This window comes from Zootoca vivipara, chromosome 13, assembly GCF_965207765.1.
Source record: "Zootoca vivipara chromosome 13, rZooViv2.hap1.1, whole genome shotgun sequence".
Lineage (NCBI taxonomy): Eukaryota > Metazoa > Chordata > Lepidosauria > Squamata > Lacertidae > Zootoca > Zootoca vivipara.
The window spans coordinates 47,642,901-47,664,397 of NC_142596.1; the positions used below are offsets into that span (position 1 = coordinate 47,642,901).

Sequence of the window (21,497 nt, forward strand, 5' to 3'; positions counted from 1 at the left end):
ATCAAGGGAACCACTGATAGATAAAACCAGGGCCAGCACTGAGGCATCATGGGATAATCTGCCTTCCTCAGCCTCTTGGTATAGCGAATGCCTGAGTCATAGCTGCCAAGTTATCCTTTTTTTAAAGGGAAATTCCCTTATGCTGAATAGGCTTCCTCGTGAGAAAAGGGAAAACTTGGCAGCTATGGCCTGAGTTTATGACACACACCAAAGACAGGGGTTTTTAAAATTCCGATTCAGAATAATAAAGAAAAAGTCTTTATTATTCTACTAGCCTACAAGTTAATAGCAAAAAGTTACTGCCTGCCTGCCCATATGTAGCTGCGTTAGTAACTTTGAAAGTGTGGGGAGGGCAGAGGCAGATTTGCAAAGCTGCTCTACCTCCTCACCTGGAGGCAATCCTTACCCAAAAGTGAGCAGCTGCTTTCAATTCTAAAGCTGAAGTAAAAAAATAAAAAATGCTAGAACTACCAAATCACAACCTGGAAAACCATGCCTTCCTTTTAGCTGCCTTCAACCATGGCTTCTCCCACCCTTTTTTTGTAGCCCTCTTCCCATGCTGTCTTTTTGGGGCAAAAACATGCAGACAAGGGAAAGGAGATTAGAAGGGGAGCGGGAAGCAGCTGGAGAGATCATCCCTTTTGGAGGATGCACCACAGCACATTCCCATGGAGGCAAATCATGGCATTGGGGTGTTAGGTGTCTTGTGCCTAAGCTGTGTTTCATTCAGCAAAATCTCTGTGAGGCAAGAGGATGGAAAGTCAGCCAGCAAATAAGCCAAAGCTCTCTGACCTACTTTCTTCCTATGCTTTGGGAGCCCTTGGCCTTAAAACAGGAAGCACCAGGTATAAGTGGCTAATTAATGTCTTCCTGGAGGCCTTTACTGAACCCTGCCAATCTCCTTTCCTTCCTACTCATTTTCCAAGTCAATTAATGAAGGGACCATTCACCTGGATTGGATTTTTTGTCTTCATATGGAAAAATGCCTGCATGATGCCACTTCTCTTGCTATCTTCCGATCCCTTTGAACAGACAACACAACTTTCCCCATTAGGTTTTAGGGTGTGTGTGTTTTTAACAGGACCCATCTGCCACCATTGCTGAGCACTGGTTGAGGGAGTCCAGTAACATCTGGAGGGCCCCACAGGTTCCCCACCCCTGCATTATAACCAAGTTTGACTATGTGTAACCAAAATGATTGCAACACCTTGTTAATCTCCTCCTCTGTTTCCTTCTCCTTCCCTTGTTGCCTCTAGGGTTGGTATCAAGGACCACAGCAATGATCAGGCATCTGCAAAGGCCCCACATGCCAGGTGGATGCAAACTGCCAAAAGCCTCTTAGATCTCTTGCACATCAGCATCATTGCAACCTACCTGTTTAATTGCCTACCTTTTGGCCCAGGAAATGAGGGGTAGGGAGTAAGTGCAGGAGATTCTGCTGCCCAGGAGGTGGGGTGGGGTGTTTTTTGTCAAAGTTGTTGACCTTTTTTTTGCTTTTGAGCTATTTTATTTTTTAATTCTCCAACAAAACACTTCAGACATTTCTACCACTGTCTGTTTGCTCAACGGCTTCTTCCCCGGCAGGAGAGGCAGATAATGGCAGCGAGTAGTTAGTCTCACTGAGGCGGGATGTGTTCTGCAACAGACATTTATCTCTGATGATATCTAGATTGTAAGTGCCTGGAGGCACGGTTGGTGCAATGAATAAGTGTGATTGTCTAATATCTATCTGCCACCAAATGCTGGCAGAGGCACAGAAAGATCCAACCGCTGAATAAGCCATGCAGTAATCCTGATATAATTACATGTCCCACCTATGTTTGGGAGCTTGGAAGTGTTTACAAACTCCTGTGTTTTTTGCTGGCGTGCTCCTCTGTTAGGTCAACATGTACTGTATTCCAGGAGGTTTTTGAGTGAGATGGATTACCAAATAAGAGGAAAGGAACAATCCTAGGGATTGCAGCCCTAAGCCTGAAAAAGGTTTCCCACCTCTCTTGTGTAGAATTGCATCTTCAATAACTATTTTGCATTTATGCTGGGGCAGGCACACACTCTTTTTGGCATGTGTGTTTGGAAAGTTGACTAATGCGATATTGTTGTTCTCAAAGGTGAAAAGCAAAATACCAGGCGCCCATGAGCGTATGACATAAAATGACACTTTTAATTTTGCTCAAATTGTGAACAAATATAACCCCTCTCAAAAAAGCGCAATTTTGAGTGCAAAAATATTACAAAATATAGCAGGTAGCGTGTGAACTATTTCTTCTTCCTCTTCTTCTTCTTCTTCTTCTTCTTCTTCTTCTTCTTCTTCTTCTTCTTCTTCTTCTTCTTCTTCTCTCTCCCCCCCCCAAAAAAAATAGCACAATACCAGTTCTTCTGAAGACTGGTTGCTTTTATAAAAATAAAGAGCAAAGTTGCAGGAAAAGCCATATTTTTGAAACCGGACCAAAGTATGTTAAACAAACAACAGAACTTGTGAATAACTTTGCAAACAACTTTTGCACGTAAACAGACAGAGGCTGGAGACAAACAGTGGATGATTCATCATCATGCTTTGCTCGGAAGCTTCCAGACACATCTGGCTGACAGCTGTTGCAAAGTGAGTGCTAGGCCAGATGGCATCTTGATCTGGTCCAGCTCAGTAGTTCTTCTATAGGTTCCATCCACCCACCTCAAATTTCTTGTTAGGAGAATCTGGTCTCAGGCTTCAACTCCTGGTTTTGTAGGACTTCTCATATATAGCAGTCTATAGGGATAGACGAGGGCAGCCTTCCCAAACCTGGCACACACACACACACCAGACGTTTGTAGGAGATTTATGCAGCCAAATCTGCATAAAATTGTGCATAATAGTAAGAAATGGGTTAAGGATCACAGAGTTATTAAATGCTAAAGAAGTTTCAGATTGGTCCTGACCCCTCACCTATGGCGAGGGAGGAAATAAAGGCTGTTTCCTGTTCCTTTATCTCTTATTTTTGAACCATATAACTGACCAGATGCATAAGGCCGGAGCTCCTAAGCCCAGACTCCATGTTTGAAGATACTTTTCATATTTTTGTACTCATGAAGTTTTTATCTGTGTTGTTTCTGCTGTAGCATTGAGTGAGACTGCTGTGTAAATAAAGCATTTTAGCTTACTTAAGGTAAGTCTATTCACTCCTAGAAGCAACTGAAAGCAATTAATACTGGGACATTTTAAAAGCCTAACAACCTATATTTCCCACACATTACAAACACTGCACATATTTCTGTTTTAAACTCTGCTGAAAGGGTTTTTGGCTAGAGAGTGAGTCAAGGCCCGCATGCTTTTTGAATTTAGGCAGTCATCCATTTTCCTTTTGCAGTTTCCCACACATCTGGGACTTCAGGATTAATTGGTATTCACCAATTATTTCCCCAGGCCATATCTGCTTCCTCCTCTGCAACCCTCCCCAATGCAACCTCTACAGCAACCTCTTGGTGAATAGGAGATGTTGCTGGTCTTTCACCCTCGTTCCCAACGTAGATCTTTACCCCCTCCCATTCACTCACACCGTCTTCCGGGGGGGAAGCACCACTTTGTGGCTTGCCTCAGGTACCGAAATGTATTGGGCCAGCCCAGAGAGAGAGAGAGAGAGAGGAAGGAAGATGCGTGTGGCCAGTCCATTCACAACAACGTGATCTCGCTCGGAGGGAGGGTGAGTCGCTTTTCGCGGGCGTGCAGCAAGCTCTCCATGTGGGTGGCGATTACTCGGCAAAGCTCCAGGCCCTGGAGAGGGAAGGAAAGCAAGAAGGTGGACGGTGATTTGACGTTAGTTGAGAGACGCTGCCGTAAAAGCTACTAGCTCCACTAAGTAGGGCTTAGAAGGAATTAGATGGATGTCAGATCCAGCAAAAGCTCCCTGTTAATTCTTTTTGGATTTTTGGTCCCATAACATGGTCTCGGCAAGGTAGCAAGGCAGTTCATTCTAAGAAATTCAACAACAGATCCATAGAAACCAAAACAATACTAATTATGAGATGCATAGATACTAAAGGTTTGCACCCTAGGTATTAAATACACCTTCTTAGCCATCACTATTTGTTGGCATTATCAAACCTCTCCACAGTGAAACTGCCTGTTTACAAAAGTTAAAATGGGGGAACCAGACAGATTCAAGTTGGTCTTTCTGTTAAGAGACTCTAATAACACTGAAATGATAAGGAAGGCGTTCAGAGGGTGTCGTTGACCACATCCTGTCCATCCAATCCTTTTGGGAGAAATGTAAGCCACTTCTCCAGCACAAAGCCATCTCAGATCCTCACCTTTACTTTTTCAAAGCCTTCTATGGCCTTGCCCCCCCCCTTATGTCTCTGCCCCGATATCCTGATATCTCCTTGCGTATGACATGTGCTACTCACGAAAGACATTCGCTCTTCCCAGCTTTAAAAGGCCAAGGAACAACATGAGCTCAGCAAACTTGTGAATGGCTGTTTCGAGATCTGAATACCAACTTTGCATGGTGCAATTGTGGCGGCTAACAGATGAAGTCACGAGTCACCTTTTGCATAATAGCAATATTCACCTACATTGCAGGGCTGTTGTAAATATTACAAAAATAATTTGTGCTTTGGACACATGAAAATGCAATACACTGGCATTTTTTAAAAAATAAGTTTTATCACCCCAATTGCATGCTACCTACCATCTGAAGGTTAAGCTTCACAGAGCCAGTGGAAGGAGACAGGAGAAGACAGAGGAGACAGAAAGAGAGGGGAGGGGAGGAGAATGATGTGAGTTAAGCATATTTGCAGAGTTGCATCATATTTCCAACAAAGTCTAAATGAGCATAATAAATTATAAAGCTTATGCTAGATTCTGAAAATGCTCTGGTGCGCAGCATTGTAATGTGCCACAAGGTTTTATTTAGGCCAGGAGTCTAAAAGCCAAATGAACAAATGCTTTCTGGATGCAAAGAACAAAACAAAACACCCTACTCAAATATTTTCCCAATCAGATTTTTGCCAATCTGAATTTAAAGGGCACAGATCCACAAATGGAGATGCAGGTCACCCCACCGATAAATTTTGCTAGCATTCTCACAACTATTCACTTTTCCCTGGACTTTCCACAGGCATTTCACTCAAAGGAACCTGAAAATCTGCTGTGGGGTAAAATCTGCTTTGCCGTAACACCTTCGGGGGATGTATGGATCCCACCCTCTCTCCCTTAAGAAATGATACGAGTCTCACCAAATCAGCTCCAGCTTCCCTCAAAATTCCTAGGATGCTTTGCCCAGGGTGGATGAAATATACACGGAGTTGATTGTTGATTTCATGCTCTTTATTTCAGCTCATGGTAAACAGTGAGTAGTGCTTTCCCCCAAAACCTCTGGCTATATATACATTATTTACACAATGGGTCCCGTGTGATTGGCTGATTCAACTCCCCACCTGGAGCCTGATAGGACTGTTCCTGCAGGCCAATCAGGTTGCTGATTCACTTCCTCCTGGAGCCGGATTGGGCGGCTCCTGCAGACCAACCAAGTTGCTGCCTTCTAGGATCGTCCTGAAGGAGCGTATCCACCCCCATCGCTCTGCCCGGACACTGAGGTCCAGTACCGAGGGCCTTCTGACGGTTCCCTCGTTGCGAGAAGCCAAGTTGCAGGGAACCAGGCAGAGGGCCTTCTTGGTGGTGGCGCCTGCCCTGTGGTACGCCCTCCCATCAGATGTCAAAGAGAAAAACAGCTACCAGATTTTTAGAAGACATCTGAAGGCAGCCCTGTTTAGGGAGGCTTTTAATGTTTCATTGTTTTATTTCATTTTTCTCTTGTAAGCCGCCCAGAGTGGCTGGGGAAACCCAGTCAGATGGGCGGGGTATAAATAATAAATTATTATTATCATCATCATCATCATCATCATCATCATCACCATCGTACCTGCCTATTGTTCTAGGATCCAAGCTCAGTACATAACAGTGGAATTCTCAAAGTCACCCCAGCTCTAACTTCAGGTGAAAATTCGGTGTTGCCCCTAACTCCTCAGGCCTGTCTAAGTGCATCTCGCTGGACTCATGCCATGAGGCTGGCTCATTAGGACAAATGCAGTGCAGGCTTATCTCTTAGGCCCAATGGGGCACTGCCCCACCAAGCTCAGCCTGCCCTCAGCCAAGCTCCACTTGACTACCTCCTTGACTACCTCCTTGTCAGCTTCTTCCTCCTCAGCATCAAGTGTTGCCTTTGCAGAACGGAGGAGGATGGGGACAAAACCAGAAATAATTGGCTCCACCTGTCATTCTTCCTACTGCCTGGACTCCTACTGCCTTCCACCCTGGCAGTTCCAAGGGTACCAGTCACCACTGCCTTTAGGGGAATTATGCTGTCTCAGGACAGGCGTTTCCCTGATTTACCTGCTCCAGCTGCAGCTGTGTGATCCTTTGGGACATCAAGCCCCCCAGCATGATCTCTACGTAGGGGTAGCTGGATCCAGCCGAGGGCCGTTGGGTGCGTGTGGACTGGATCTCTTTCAGGGAGAATGTCACAATGGGTTCCTGGAAGAGGAAGAAAAGAGCCGTGTTATAGCTGCTAGTGACTTGTGGAAATCAGCTGTTAGTTCACCACACCCCAACCAGTAGAGTACGTGAAACCGCAGCAGAGTCTTCAGAGATTTCCTGCTCCCAGCAACACAGCTTCTTCCAGAGTCCCCGGTTAATGGGAAAACTCCTTTCCCATGCAGTTCAAAGGAATGCTTTGTTTACTGTATCCAGACACAAGACAAAGCTGAACACTGCTATCTACTATGAACAGTTCTTCTGGTCTTTCAAGTAAAGACACATGTATGTACAGAGATCCACTAACACTGTCACCATGCGAGCTTACGCTGCTGTGCAAAACCCACAGCCTCTTCCCTTGAATCGCACAGATTCAGAGCCAAACCCCAACAGCAAACAGGACATCAGGACTTGCAACAGGACTTGCTGTCATGGGCCAGGAGTCAGCTTCGCCTGCTGAACAGCAGCCTGGAAGGGGGTGGGATGGGACAATCCATAAAACGTACGTGGGTTTCCTTGTTCAGGAAGTTGAGTCCATTCTGGTTCACAGCCAGGATGCAGGGGGAGATGATGGTGTTGTTGCTGCAGCTCTGGATGTAGAAGAAGGATGAGCCGAACATGGGGAAAGCGCTCAGGAGCCCTGGAGGGGGGAGCGGAAATGGAATGATCTGCAACACCAGCATTATTGTGAAATATTACTGGGGCAAGAGACAAAGGGGTGCTGTGCTCAACTTCAGTTTGATCTGGAGAAAGGGGTTTTCTCCCTTATGGAATTAAGAGTGTAAGAAAAGCCTGTTAGATCCAGACAATGGCCTCTTTAGCAAAGCAACCTGTTCTCACACGACTAACCAGATTTGCAGCTAGACTACATAACTTATTGTTGCCCGGTAACTTTTCTCACCTCACTTACAAAGCAGAATGTGCATGTTTTACCGTAAACATTTCCAGCACATTCTGGGCTTTACAGTTGTACCTTGGTTTTCGAACAGATTGGTTCTCGAACGTTGTGGCTCCCAAACGCCGCAAACCCAGAAGTTTGCAAACTATTTTTGGAAGCTGAATGTCCGACGGGGCTTCCGCAGCTTCCGATTGGCTACAGGAACTTACTGCAGCCAATCAGAAGCCATGTTTTGGTTTTCAAATGTTTTGGAAGTCGAACGGACTTCTGGAACGGATTCCGTTCGACTTCCAAGGTACGATTGTAGAAGGAGATTAGACCAGGGGTCAGCAAACTTTTTCAGCAGGGGTTCGGTCCACTGTCCCTCAGACCTTGTGGGAGGCCGGACTATATTTTGAAAAGGAAAAAAAAATGAACGAATCCCTATGCCCCACAAATAAGCCAGAGATGTATTTTAAATAAAAGGACACATTCTACTCTTGTAAAAACACGCTGATTCCCAAACCGTCTGTGGGCCGGATTGAGAAGGCGATTGGGCCAGATCTGGCCCCCGGGCCTTAGTTTGCCTACCCATGGATTAGACCAGGCATCCCCAAACTTCGGTCCCCCAGATGTTTTGGACTACAATTCCCATCTTCCCCGACCACTGGTCCTGTTAGCTAGGAATCATGGTAGTTGTAGGCAAAAACATCTGGAGGGCCGCAGTTTGGGGATGTCTGGATTAGACAATCCATGAAGGAGGAAGAGATCTAACAGCACCTACGTACCATGATCCCTAAATAGAACTTTCACTTTTGGGTGCAGTGAAACTCAGTTTGTTGCCTCCTTCATGTCCTCTTGGAAGTACTGTATCTGACTGGCTGATCTTGGAAATGGTGCTGGGCCAGATGGACGTGCCTCGGTCTAATCCGACAGGGCTTTTTCTTTATTCAAGTTCAGGAGTGGAGAACCCCACACCCACCCCATCCAATAGGCAAGGTACTCTAAGCTAGATTCCATCTGCTCTCTGGGGCCTACTGCTCGCTACCTGTTCAGTGTGGCGAGAAAAGGGCTTTGATGCTGTACTATGTGCAGCGCCGTCTTAAGCGCTCCCGGCGCCGTGGTGTGCCGGATCCTCCGGCGCCCTCCCGCCCCGTTCCGGCACCCTCCCACCCCGTTTCCCAGCGCGGAGGGCTGGTGGGCGCCGCGCGCAGCGCAGGTGTAACAGGCGCTGCTGCGCGGCAGGCAGCCGCAGCTGCGCGGCGGACCGGTCGGCCAGCGGGTGGGCGCAGCTCGCGGCGCCCTCCTGGCGGGCCGGCGCCATGGTGCCCTGCGCCACCCAGCCTGCACGTAGGGCCTGACTATGTGTGCAGCTGTAGCTTCTTTCTCTGCAAGAGGATCTGTTGCAAGAAGATCATTTCAGCAGATTTGTGCTCCTTGCAAAAAGGAGCTCATGGATTCTGCAATTGCATGCACGTAATTTTTGGGATGCAAGTGCATTTTGAAGCTTGAGGCTTTAAAGAGCTGTAAGGCGGGGCTTGCAGCTCAGGTGTGCAGCGTCCTGCTGGGATTGCTGAGTTCTTTGTGCCTTTTGTGCAGCCGGGACAGATGAGTGGTGTTGGTGAGCTTTTTATTTATTTTGCTTTTTTAAAACAAACTTTGCAGAAAGAATGGAAGAAAATGGAAGGTGAACCTTGAGTGGAGCTGCCAAGTAATAAATAAATGCCTCTGTGACAATGGGAAATAGCTTTGTGTATGTGAGTGGGTCTGGGCTGCCCACTAATTGAGCGTGGCCCCTGATAGCTTTCTACTGGGCTGATGTGGCCCTTGGCCCGAAAAAGCTCCCACCCTACTGCGCTGGTTCAACTAAGGCAGCCAGTCCCTTTTATTATGCCTCATTTCTGTAACTTTGGCTGGTCGGCACTCCCTCTGTTTACGTCGGCAAAACCTTCCCAGTGCCATGCCCTGGGTCAATTAATGCCACTTCCTTGCAAGCCAACATCTTACCTAGGAACTGTGCCCGAGCTTGGTGGGCACTCAAGGCCTGCGCTTGCTGCATGTGGTGCATGACCATGTCCAGCCACGACTGGGCCTTCTGCAGATGGTAGAACTGGGGCGGGATGTAGTCCTGAACCTCCCGCCTGTAATGGGGAAGCAGAAACACAAGAAGAAAAGAAGTCATAAACCACCTAGGATGGGGTGCAGAACCAGAAGCCCTCCTGCCGTTATTAGACTACAGCGCCCGTCATCCTTGACTATTGGCCATTCTGGCTGGGGCTGATGGGATTTGGAGTCCAACAACATCTGGAGGGCAGCAGAATGGAGAAGGTTGTCTTAGACAGACTCAAAATAAGATGCTCCATGCAATTAAAATTATTTCAGTCAGGACTGTTTTCCCCAACCTGGAGGCTTCCGTAAGTTGTTGGACTCCAACTCCCATCATTCACTACTGCTGGTCTTGCTTGCTGGGGCTGATGGGAGTTGGAGTCCAACAAATATCAAGATGACCTGGTTGGTAAAAAGGAACGGGTATGTATTGCAAAGGCCTGCACAGTTTTTAGGTAAAGGGACCCCTGACCATTAGGTCCAGTTGTGACCGACTCTGGGGTTGCGGCGCTCATTTCACGTTATTGGCCGAGGGAGCCGGCGTACAGCTTCCAGGCCATGTGGCCAGCATGACTAAGCCGCTTCTGGCGAACCAGAGCAGCACATGGAAATGCCGTTTACCTTCCCGCTGTAGCAGTACCTATTTAGCTACTTGCACTTTGACGTGCTTTCGAACTGCTAGGTTGGCAGGAGCTGGGACCGAGCAACGGGAGCTCAGCCCATCGCAGGGATTCGAACCGCCGACCTTCTGATCAGCAAGCCCTAGGCTCATTGGCTTAACCCACAGTGCCACCCACGTTTTTAGGGGAGGTCTAAAAGGAGAAGGAGAAGGCATCTTGCCAAACCTCTACTGGCAGGAAGTTCCACAGGGCGGGACCTGCCACAATCATACCTCGAGCCCTAGTAAAGGCCGACCTAGTAAAGGCCAACCGGACCTCAGGGGCTTGGGGAGCCATCTAAGAGGGCCTCAGTGATCGAGGCAGAGCATCAGAAACAGCCCCCTAGAACCTGCCAGCTCAGAATTGCTTCCTGGTCGGAGGGGGGACATGTCACCTTTTCGCCCTGTCGCCGCAGCCCCCTAACCTACAGGGCACCTACACGGTAGGCAGGTAGAAGCTGTCCTTTGCTCGGTGCTGCAGAGCAGCCAGCTTGGAGACTTGCTGGAACTGTTGCTCACTCGGCCTCATGGGAGGGAGAGTGTTGAAGAGCCCCTTCAGATAATCAGGGAGAACCTGAAGGAACGAGAGGAGGAGTTATAAATGCGAATAATAAGAATTAAGTAGCATTTGGAGCTTCCAAATATTTGAAATGCTGTATATACTACGATCTTGTAAGGTGGAACCTTCATGGATTCCGCTACCATGCAGAGGAGCTGTTCCTTAGCATGTACCTTGAGAAATGTCACAGACTACTTCCTGCCTTTGACATGTCACCCAGTTCGGGAATTTTATTGGGTTATAAATCTTTCTAATCACTGTTTGAAATACTTCCTTCCTTTCTATAGCCATATGTGCATATATTATATATTATTATTATTATTATTATTATTATTATTATTATTTAGATTTCTATACTGCCCTTCATCCGTAGATCAGAGGGTGGTTTAGAATATCAAAACACAAAAATACAGGGTTTCCCAAACTTGGGTCTCCGGCTGTTTTTGGACTACAACTCCCATCATCCCTATCTAGCAGGAGCAGTGGTGAGGGATGATGGGAACTGTAGTCCAAAAACAGCTGGAGACCCGAGTTTGGGAAACATTGCCCTAACCACTACACCACCCTGGCTCTCGTAATCTGGGCTCTACTTCGCTAGAGCTCATTGACACGACAAACCTGTTATTCTTTAAAACCCTGTTGTATTTTTGTGACCACCCACTTTATAGAAGGCTTAGCGGGGGGAGAAAGGCAGCTTCAGAGGCTCCGACCATCTTGAACCAATTACAGTCAAAATAGACTGCAGAGTCACTGGTCGACCTGTCCTAGTCAAAAATGCCTTCCTGCCCAGACAAATGTCACCATCACCAAGACCTGGAAGGAAACCTACCTGTGAGTCATTTTGAGAAGGAATAATAATAATAATAATAATAATAATAATAATAATAATAATAATAATAATAATTTATTTATACCCCGCCCATCTGGCCGGGTCTCCCCAGCCACTCCGGGTGGCTTCCAACAGAAGAATAAAACACAACAATCTATTAAACATTAAAAGCCTCCCTGAACAGGGCTGCCTTCAGATGTCTTCTAAAAGTCTGGTAGTTGTTTTCCTTTTTGACATCTGTTGGGAGGGTGTTCCACAGGGCAGGCGCCACCACCGAGAAGGCCCTCTACCTAGTTCCCTGCAACTTGGCTTCTCGCAACGAGGGAACCGCCAGAAGGCCCTCGGTACTGGACCTCAGTGTCCGGGCAGAATGATGGAGGTGGAGACGCTCCTTCAGGTATACTGGACCGAGGCCATTTAGGGCTTTAAAGACCTGCACTCGGCTGCTCCTCTCTGAAAACTTTCCCTTTTCTTTGCTGCAAAGGTCTCACCTGATTGTAGTGCATGGTGACATAGAGCTCATTGTCAAACTTTAGCGGCTGGGCCCAGATGACGCGCCGATACCAGAACATGAAGCCGCTGTCCACGTTCTCCATTTCCACGGCAACATCAAGGATGTACTCCTTTTTGTTCAAAGGCCGAACATTCTGATCTGCGTGGGTGAAATGGCACGGATCAGATTTTTAAAGCAGCCTGGTGTTCCTGGTGAGTTGGGTGGCTACATTCACCCGGTCGGTGTACAGTCTGGGCCCCCTAGCTTCCAAATGTAGACTGGTGATTTGCTAAAGTGTGGGGGGGGGGCTGCTCTTTTCCTAAATGGCCAAAAGGATGGTTTTACAGCCCTCTACCAACAGGTGGTGGTAGACATTTTCCAGATAAAGTCCAGCATCTCAAAAAGAAATTCAGTAACCTTTCAGGCGCAACCGTGTGAATTTTCACAAGCAAGAATAATAATATAGCTTACAAAATTATACGCCTGGTGTCCTACTGAAACAACGTATGACAGGCAATAAATTTATCTGAATTTTGTTATTTTTGTGCAGCGACTCTTTAGAACTCTGTGCAAATCCACCCACGATTGTTGTGGTGCTGCTAGGAAGCTGCTAGGAAGCTTCATAGCAAAGGTATTGAAATGGTCAGTTTTGGGGGGTTGGGTAATTTTGAGGTGTATTCATGGAAGATAAGACTGTTGGAGGTGGTATGACTCTGAATACCAGTTGCTGGGGAACACAAGTGGGGAGTGCATGTTGCACTCAGATCCCATTTGCAGGCTCCCATAAGTGTCTGCTTGGCTCCTATGAAAGGAGGGTGCTGGCCCAGATTGGCCTTTGGCCTGATCCAGCAGCCCGACTCTTCTCAGGTGCTTATAGTCCACCAGGAGATTAGTAAACCTAGTTTAGCTCTGTAATGTGATCTGATCCTGAAATCGGTAGTTTGAACAAAATACATGGAGTGGAACGATACATTTATTCCTGGTCTTTGGACTGAGGGATTCTCTCCTCTGGGGCTTGGCGGGACTCACTTCTGTTGGCGACAGCAAAAATGATGTATTCGTCAAAGGCCTCAGGGCGGCGTAGTCCCATCTCGTAGCATAACTCCTCTATCACATCCAGCGCAACCTGGAAACGCAGGTGAGGGACAGAGAAGTTGAGTCACAGGTGACCAGGTACATATTCTGGAATGTGGCTCGCCTGTTTGCTTGTCTGTTTGCTATGGGTTAGAGCAGGCATCCCCAAACTGCGGCCCCCCAGATGTTTTGGCCTACAACTCCCATGATCCCTAGCTAACAAGACCAGTGGCCGGGGAAGATGGGAATTGTAGTCCAAAACATCTGGAGGGCTGAAGTTTGGGGATGCCTGGGTTAGAGTGTCTTTGGTTAGATGATATCTCGTATCATCGCGAAACTTGTCATGTGGCTTCCCAATGTGGTCTTTGTCTGTGTTTGGATGCGGGACACCATTTTGAAACAAGATGGTGGACCAAAACATGACTTCGCCATGACTTCGCCCAAACGGACGTGGCAGTTACAAATGAGGTTTCCTGAGGTGGAGGAGGTAGTTTTTAGAGATGTTTGGATGCCTTCAGATGCAATATGTTGCTGTGTATGAGAGAGAGAGACAGTGTGTGCACACACAGCCCCAACACTCTAATTTATACTATCCATTTAAAAATAACAATAGGTTTAGGTTTATTAGAATTCCTGGGCAGCACCGGACACTTACTGCTAGTTTTAAATAATGCCAAAGTTCATAAGCAAAGAAAACAAACTTTGAAACCATACATATCTCTTCTGAAAGCTAGATTATTATTTGTTAAGGAGATGGAAGGAAAAGATGATTCTGAGAGAGGGCAAGACGCTAATCCCCATCTTGAATTGTTTTTACATTTTGAAGATGGTAATTGTTACTGTATGTACTGAGCTGAATCCTAGAACAATAGGATTCAGAATCAGCAGGAGCTATCCAATCCAACTCCAGGTGGAAGTGAATCCGCAAACTGATTGGCCTGCAGGAGCAGCCAATCAGGCGGCTGGCAGAAGTGAATCTGCAACCTGATTGGCCTGTAGGAGCAGCCAATCAGGCTGCAGGCAGAAGTCAATCCACAACCTGATTGGCCCACAGGTGTAGCCCTGAAGTAGCCAATCACGCAAGGCCCATTGTGTAAATAATGTATATAAGCAGATGGTTTTGGGGAAAGAGCCATTCTTCTCTTCTTCTCCTTGATGACTATGAGCTGAATAAAGAGCATGAAATTCACTCTCGACTCCGAGTATATTTCAGTAATGAAAGAAGCTCTTGCAAGTTGATTAAGTCACAACTGTTGTGGGCAGTTAGCATGGAGAAAGAAACAATTGAAAACAACCTACAATCACAAAAATAATGCATACAGTAAGCCAGTTCCTACACACACACACACTCTCACACACATCTGGCTGGACCAGATGACCTGTAGGGTCCCTTTCCAACTCCACGATTCTATGACTCTATGCAAGAAACATTATCAGAGTTCAAAGGTTCAGTTCCACCCAGGCAAAAACACTTGAGGATGAAAGCAGGGGTGGTAAGAGGCATGGCTCAGGGTGAGGGGGCATGGCCAGGGAGCAGTTGTGGGCTGGGGAGAGTCCTAAGGGCCTGGAGAGGTCACCATTTGACCCCTGGGCCTGAAATTCCCCTTCTCTGATCTATGGGGATGTGAGATCCTTCCTCTTCCACTCACCGAACAAGTTTTGATCTTGAGGTGCCTCTCAATCCCTCCCGGTAAGAGGAACAGCTGCCGCTTGGAGCTCCTTCCGGCCTTTGTAAAGGAAGGAAGGAAAGACAAAGTTCATGGGTCATAGGTAAAAATGGAGGAGAATTCTGCATTAAGTATAAACTAGCTTGTTTCATAACCTCTGCATTTATATGCAAAGTGAGAAGCAGCTAACCATCAGATTGCATACTCTTCCGAATGCTGGAGTGCACTCTTGCTTCAGAAATGTGCACCCAACAATGCGCATTTTACCAGGGATGGGATGTGTATTTTAGAGGGAAATGTGCTGAAAAGCATAGGGGGGAATGCAGGAAAATGTACAGGTGAAACTCGGAAAATTAGAATATCGTTGAAAAGTGCATTTATTTCAGTAATGCAACTGAAAAGGTCAAACCAATATATGAGATAGATGCATGACATGCAAAGCAAGATATGTCAAGCCTTTATTTGTTGTAATTGTAATTATTTGTCGTTAGGTGGTTCAATTATAAATGGAATGTAATTAATGAAATGTAATAGCGATGTTTATTTTTGTTTATTTTTTGTTTTATTACTGTAGAATTTCCAAAAGAAAGCATTTGTAAAAAGTAAACGAAAAATAAATAATAATAAGTTGCATTACTGAAATAAATAATAATAATAATAATAATAATAATAATAATAATTTATTATTTATACCCCGCCCATCTGGCCGGGTTCCCCCAGGCACTCTGGGCAGCTTCCAACAAAACAGAAATTCTAAAATACAAATGCACTTTTCGACGATATTCTAATTTTCTGAGCTTCACCTGTATATCAAATAACATACAAAACACATATTTTAAGGAAAGCATACAAAATGGTTAAAAGTGTGTATTTTTTTTTTTAAAAAAGGGGAAAACAGGATGGAACAGACTTAACGATTGTTGAGGGCGTGTGAAACTGGCATAGAACGGAAAGAGGCTGATGCACCTACCCCAATCATAAGCCATGTTTAGAAGAGGTTCAACCCCAGAAACATATTATCCAGAGGACCTTACTGCTAGGAGGCATGCTCTGGTGACTCACCTGTTTGCATCCCATCAGCACTGCAAGGCTGGAAGATATGGTCCGTGCCTCAAGGGTGCCCTCTAGACTGCAGTACCAGCCTGCCTGAGCCATCTGTCAGCTGACGCTCCTTGCCCACCAGGCCCTATAAAGCCCTGGTCTTAGAGCTCCCTCCTTAGTCAGAACAACTCATTACTGGCCAGTACAGTACCTGGCTGTGATTACATGGCTGCCCCTCTAATGCTCATTTGCCGCTTCCTCTGGAACTCAGCTCCTTCCTGATATAATGTCCATACTTGCTTTTTCCTGCTAGGGCTGACAGCCAGCTCCCTTCAGGTTCCAGAACCCAGACAGTCAAGAACCTGAGTGTTTCCTCTGGAAATGAACCCGTGCCTGCCTTAGACTATGCTAGGCATCCACTCAGGCCAGATAACAGACCTGGAAGTTGACTACTTGGGGGTCTGAACCTGCTGTGAGCCCCAACATGGATTTGAACTGCGATTTGAATGCATGTGCCCCCAAAGCAGACTGCTGGTGGGTCACTCCCAGTTCCCAAATCACACAACCATGCCACCGGCAGACTTGTCCATAGGGCCCACCAGCAGTGTTCCCAATAATTGAAACAGCATGTTAAAAAAAGGCCCATCAACATTTACAGCATTCAAATACTGTACTGTGGTGCCTCACAAGACGAATTTAATTCGTTCCACGAGTCAATTCGTTTTGCGAAAAATTCGTCTTGCGAATCGCGGTTTCCCATAGGAATGCATTGAAATCTCTTTTTTTGCCCATAGGAACGCATTAATTAAATTTCAATGCATTCCTACGGGAAATCGCGATTCGCAAGATGAACTTTTCGCAAAACGAATTCGTCTTGCGAGTCACCATCAGATCGCAAGACGCATTCGTCTTGCGAAAAATTAGTCTTGCAGGGCATTCGTCTTGTGAGGTACCACTGTAATAGAAACAGGAAACAGTTCTTAAACACAAATCACAGCACCAACCATCCCTGTTTGGAAGCCATTCTCCTTCTGGTGTAAACCCACCCACCCCTCCATTATATCCAGCAAAGCCATCATGGGACGGCAGAGCACTCACCACCATGGCTTTGAGCTCCATGTTACTGGGGAACTCGCAGCGGCCACCAAACTGAAAGGTTTTCTGCAGGTTCTGCTCACATGCCTTGGCGATGCCTGATGGAGACCATGAAAGAAATATGAAAGAGAGGCAGAGACAGAAAGTGTGTGTGAGAGAAGAAGCATCCTAGAGGAGAAGTGAAATGTGGGGCTCCAGATTTCTCAAATGCTGTAGAGAGATTCAGCTCTCTAGACCAGGCATCCCCAAACTTTGGCCCTCCAGATGTTTTGGGCTACAATTCCCATCATCCCTGACCACTGGTCCTCTTAGCTAGGGATCATGGGAGTTGTAGGCCAAAACATCTGGAGGGCCGCAGTTTGGGGATGCCTGCTCTAGACTCACCTAAGCCTGATTGAAAAGACAAAGCACCGTAGGCTAAAATGCCTACAGGTGTAAACAGATGCTTACTAATAAAATAGCAATTGGGTGACACCAAGCATCCCCAGCTCTACTGAACAGGGAGAAATAAAATGGGTAGAACTAATGAACAGGAAGCTTTTAGTTAATGGTACAGCAGCCCTGAAAAGCCTCAGTAGCATTTTGCCTGTGCATACTGGAGAGGCTGGTATTGCAACTGCATTTTATTTACACACAGAGAGATACCGTGCCTCCCAAATGCTTAGAATCTTCAAACGGAGAACTACTTAGCCCTTAGCCCACGTGACCTTAGAAACTGGATTTTTGATCAGGCTGCCAACCAAGACAGAGCACCCACCATCACCACCAGTTACTCTACTTGATACCCCCAAATTAAGACCACTCACTCAAGGCCTCATTACCTTGAAACTCTGACCTCCCCACAACTACGCAGGGCCTTTGCAGAACTAAGATTCCAACAGATGCCCTTGGCATATTTAGAGGGGAGATATCAGGGAATTCCCCATATGGATCGCAAATGCATATATGGATGCGATCAGGTAGAGGACATCACACACTAGCTGCTGATTTGCCCCCTGTATAGAATGCCCAGAGGAAAATTTATATCGCCAATTCTTAATAGGCTTCCAGGTCGATCTGCACAGGAAGTGACAGTTGAACTCCTAGGAGAGAAACATCTATATATTACACACCAGGGAGCCAAATTTGCGCTGGCAGCCAAGAAGCTCCGTTCCAGGTATGTGAATGCATTCCAATTTTAAAATTTAATGCTGTGAATTTCTTTTTTATGTTGCAAGCTGCTACAGGCTATGTTGTAAGATCTTAGAGGGAAATTTTCCGTTTATTCTCTGCCGTCCATTGTAAAGGCCTTTGGCTATATACAACAGAATTGACCAGACCCAAATGCTACAAAGCAGATCGGAAAAAATGCTGGAAGAGAACACAGAAAACACTGAAACGCAACTGATATTGCTGTCACCTGGAGTGGGTGAGCAAAGATGGCAGGGAGGGGGGAAGGTTGGCTTGGGGGCAACCTGGGACCGCTATTTGCACTGAATTATATGGAAGACTCAATTTCAGCAGTTAAGTGTGGATACACATGATGGCTTTGGCATAGAGCAGCCAGGGGAAAACCCTACCCTTCTAGCTGATTCAGCTTGTGCTGAGCTGATGGCATAGATTTGCTACCATCAGGTGCATTCAAGATTTGGCAGGCCACCACAGCCTGAAATTCATCCTGGGGCACTGACAGATGGATTAAAAACTCTCTGCCTAGTTTTTCATGTTCCACATCTTCCAAGCTCCAAAACCTCCGTGGTAAGAAGACCATCTGTGGGGCAGACAGAATTCTAAAGGGACATGGAGTGAGTTGGCATCCCCAGCTAACAGCGTAGCTTGGGCGGGGGGAGTCATCTATCTTTGCCAATGTTCCTTTCCAGCCACTGGAGCCAGTTTTGGAACCTGCGTCTTTTAATGAGGAAATAACCACCGGCTGCGACAGGTGAGCTGCCTTCCGACTGAAGCTGCCTTCTAAGAGCTGAACAGATGGGACTCATTTCCATTTATTAATGAGCGATGGGGCAGCAGCGAGGAAACCGTCCCAAACAGGGCAGCCTGATGGATGAGGGCAGGCGGAGGCAGCCACCATTTTCTTCCTGGGCTCTAACCCCCTTTCCCTGCCCCAGGAGTTGTGAAATGTTAAATTCGGATAAGCAGTCCTGATGCAAAGCAGTTTAAGGCGAAAATGGTTATAACATCTGTGAGAGAAAAATGGGAGCACCCTCAATGCATTTGACACAAACCTAGTTTTTTATCTTGGGAAGCAAGCTTATAAATAAATAAATTCTGTGAATCTCCAGCACAGCCATTCTCAATAGGGGAAAAGCTGGCTATAGGGCAGGGGATGGGAACCTGAGATCCAGGAGCTAAATGGAGCCCTCAAAGGTTCCCCACTCAGTGTTTTTGCCTGGCTAGGAATGTACCCTTGAACTCTGATAATGCATTTCGCTGGCCTGGGTGGAGGACAGAGAAGCAGGTGGGAAAGTATATGTAGAAACTAGTCTACCGAACAAAGGCAAAATTTGCATTTGTTGGACTACAACTCCCATCATCCCTGACTGATGGACCTTCTCACTAGGGATGATGGAAATTGTAGTCCAATAACATTGCCCCCCCCCCCCCCCAGGGTTGAGAAAGGCTGATACAGCTTAATATTGTCCACAGTGGCTGGCAGCAACTCTCCAAGGTTTCAGACCACGAATCTTTCTCAATCCTACCTGCAAATGTTTGGGATTGAAATCTGGGATTGCATTACAGGGGGTTGGACTGGATGAATCTACAATTCTATGATTCCATGGGTCCTTCTGCATGCAGAGCAGATGCTCCACCACTGAGGCATGGCTCTTTCTCAGCCAGGACAGCGCATATGTAACCTTGTGACTGGTTGATCAGATGGTCTCCAGGGGCGAATTTCCCAATATCTCACCTTGGAAATGCAAGCTGGGACTGTTGCAGATTTCTTGGAGGAACTGCAGCAAATATGGCCGGAGGACTTCGGAGCATCTATAATAAGCACTCAGGATGTAGAGCAGCCTCCAACCTTTCTGGCAGCTGTCCCTGTGTGGAAACCCCTCCCCCCCAAAAGAAGGGAATTGGGGGTTGTTAAAATAGTATGCAAGAAATGAACAAACAGAGAAGGGTACCAAAGACATGCCTCACCTGGGATACAGTTTGGACAGGTAGTATCCCTCTCTCCTCCCCCTCTCCCCTCCTACAATATGTAGGGACCTTTTGACATTGGAAGCACTCTATATCCCTGAAGTGAGGACTTCTGAATCAGCATGAGTTGGGAGGGTGGTGGGATCAGAAGAGCAGACAGAGGAGACTCCTGATGCAATGGGGGCCTGGGGCCCCCACTCATCACTAGGACGGGGGACAAATGCTATCCAGTTCACCTTTAACGGCAAACCTGCCCAATTTGCACTTTCTGAAACTAGGTGCAAATTGAAACACAGCCATCCTTCAAAACTGGCAGTACTCCAAATTCTGCAGCCGTGTGAAAATGCGTATACAGTGGTACCTCTGGTTACGAACTTAATTCGTTCCGCAGGTCCGTTCTTAAGCTGAAGCCGTTCTTATCCCAAGGCGCGCTTTCGCTAATGGGGCCTCTGGCGCGCGATTTACGTTCGCATACTGGGCCAAAGTTCGCAACCAGGAGCAGCTACTTCTGAGTTAGCGGAGCTCGTAACCTGAAGCATTCATAACCAGACGCGTTCGCAACCGGAGGTACCACTTTAGTAGGGTACAGTTGTAGACAGAAATGCAAATATCAGTGAAAAGAACATTTAAAAATGTGCTACATTTGGGGAAGTTGCATACAAAAAGGTGTACATTATGATAAATGTGCACGAAAATGATGAATTTACATGTGGACATTATTATTCTTTTAATCTCAAACAGGTTGAATGGAAGATACCTGAATTTAAGGTGAGAAACATCGATAATTGCATTTTTTTCTGGGGGTTTACAAGCCGTGTGCTTCTACTGGATGGAAGCCCCCCCCCTTCCCCCTCTATCCACCACTGTGCACAGGCCTGCGGGATGTTACCAGAGACTCACGTACGTCTTGGAGCTGGTGTTGTCCGTGATCTGTTTGATGATCTGGCAAAACACCTCGTCCCTGATGACCTCGTGGTCTCCGCAGAGCTAGTGGAGAACCAGGAGCAAGTATAGAGTTATACATGCCTCAGGGGAGTCCCAGCCCTTGCTCTCTCCCCATAAAGACCTCTGGCCTGGGAAGCTGATGGAAGAGTTTGCCATAGTAGCCCACCAGTGCCGGATTTACGTACAGTGGTACCTCTACTTACAAATGTTTCTACTTACGAATGGAGCTCCGTCCGCCATCTTGGATGCGGTTTAGATAGGATTTTTTCTACTTACGAATTTTTAGATAGGGTTGCTTCGACTTACGAATTTCCCCCCCCCCAATGCATTCCTATGGGATTCGACTTACAAATTTTTTCGACTTACAAATGTGTGTTCGGAACGCATTCAATTCGTAAGTAGAGGTACCACTGTATAAGCTAAACAAGCTGTAGCTTAGGGCCTACCACTCTCTTGGGCCCCCCAATTTTTTTAAAACAACAACTGGATGTACATTTCCAAAATATA

The 21,497-nt window shown here is 46.6% G+C and overlaps 1 protein-coding gene across 1 annotated transcript in view; it reads right to left on the minus strand.

Moving 5' to 3' along the window:
• Window positions 1-2,142: 2,142 nt before the first annotated feature.
• Window positions 2,143-21,497, minus strand: part of MYO15A (myosin XVA) — an 84,818-nt gene continuing 65,463 nt past the window's right edge. The window contains exons 48-59 of the mRNA XM_088657268.1: window positions 20,950-21,032; window positions 19,813-19,943; window positions 16,911-17,005; window positions 14,754-14,831; window positions 13,060-13,156; window positions 12,029-12,189; window positions 10,590-10,723; window positions 9,393-9,526; window positions 7,015-7,148; window positions 6,368-6,508; window positions 4,665-4,679; window positions 2,143-3,748 (exon numbers count right to left, since the gene is read on the minus strand). Coding sequence (XP_088513394.1) covers window positions 3,647-3,748; window positions 4,665-4,679; window positions 6,368-6,508; window positions 7,015-7,148; window positions 9,393-9,526; window positions 10,590-10,723; window positions 12,029-12,189; window positions 13,060-13,156; window positions 14,754-14,831; window positions 16,911-17,005; window positions 19,813-19,943; window positions 20,950-21,032 — 1,305 coding nt within the window. The 3' untranslated portion in view covers window positions 2,143-3,646. The remainder of the gene's footprint in view (window positions 3,749-4,664; window positions 4,680-6,367; window positions 6,509-7,014; window positions 7,149-9,392; window positions 9,527-10,589; window positions 10,724-12,028; window positions 12,190-13,059; window positions 13,157-14,753; window positions 14,832-16,910; window positions 17,006-19,812; window positions 19,944-20,949; window positions 21,033-21,497) is intronic.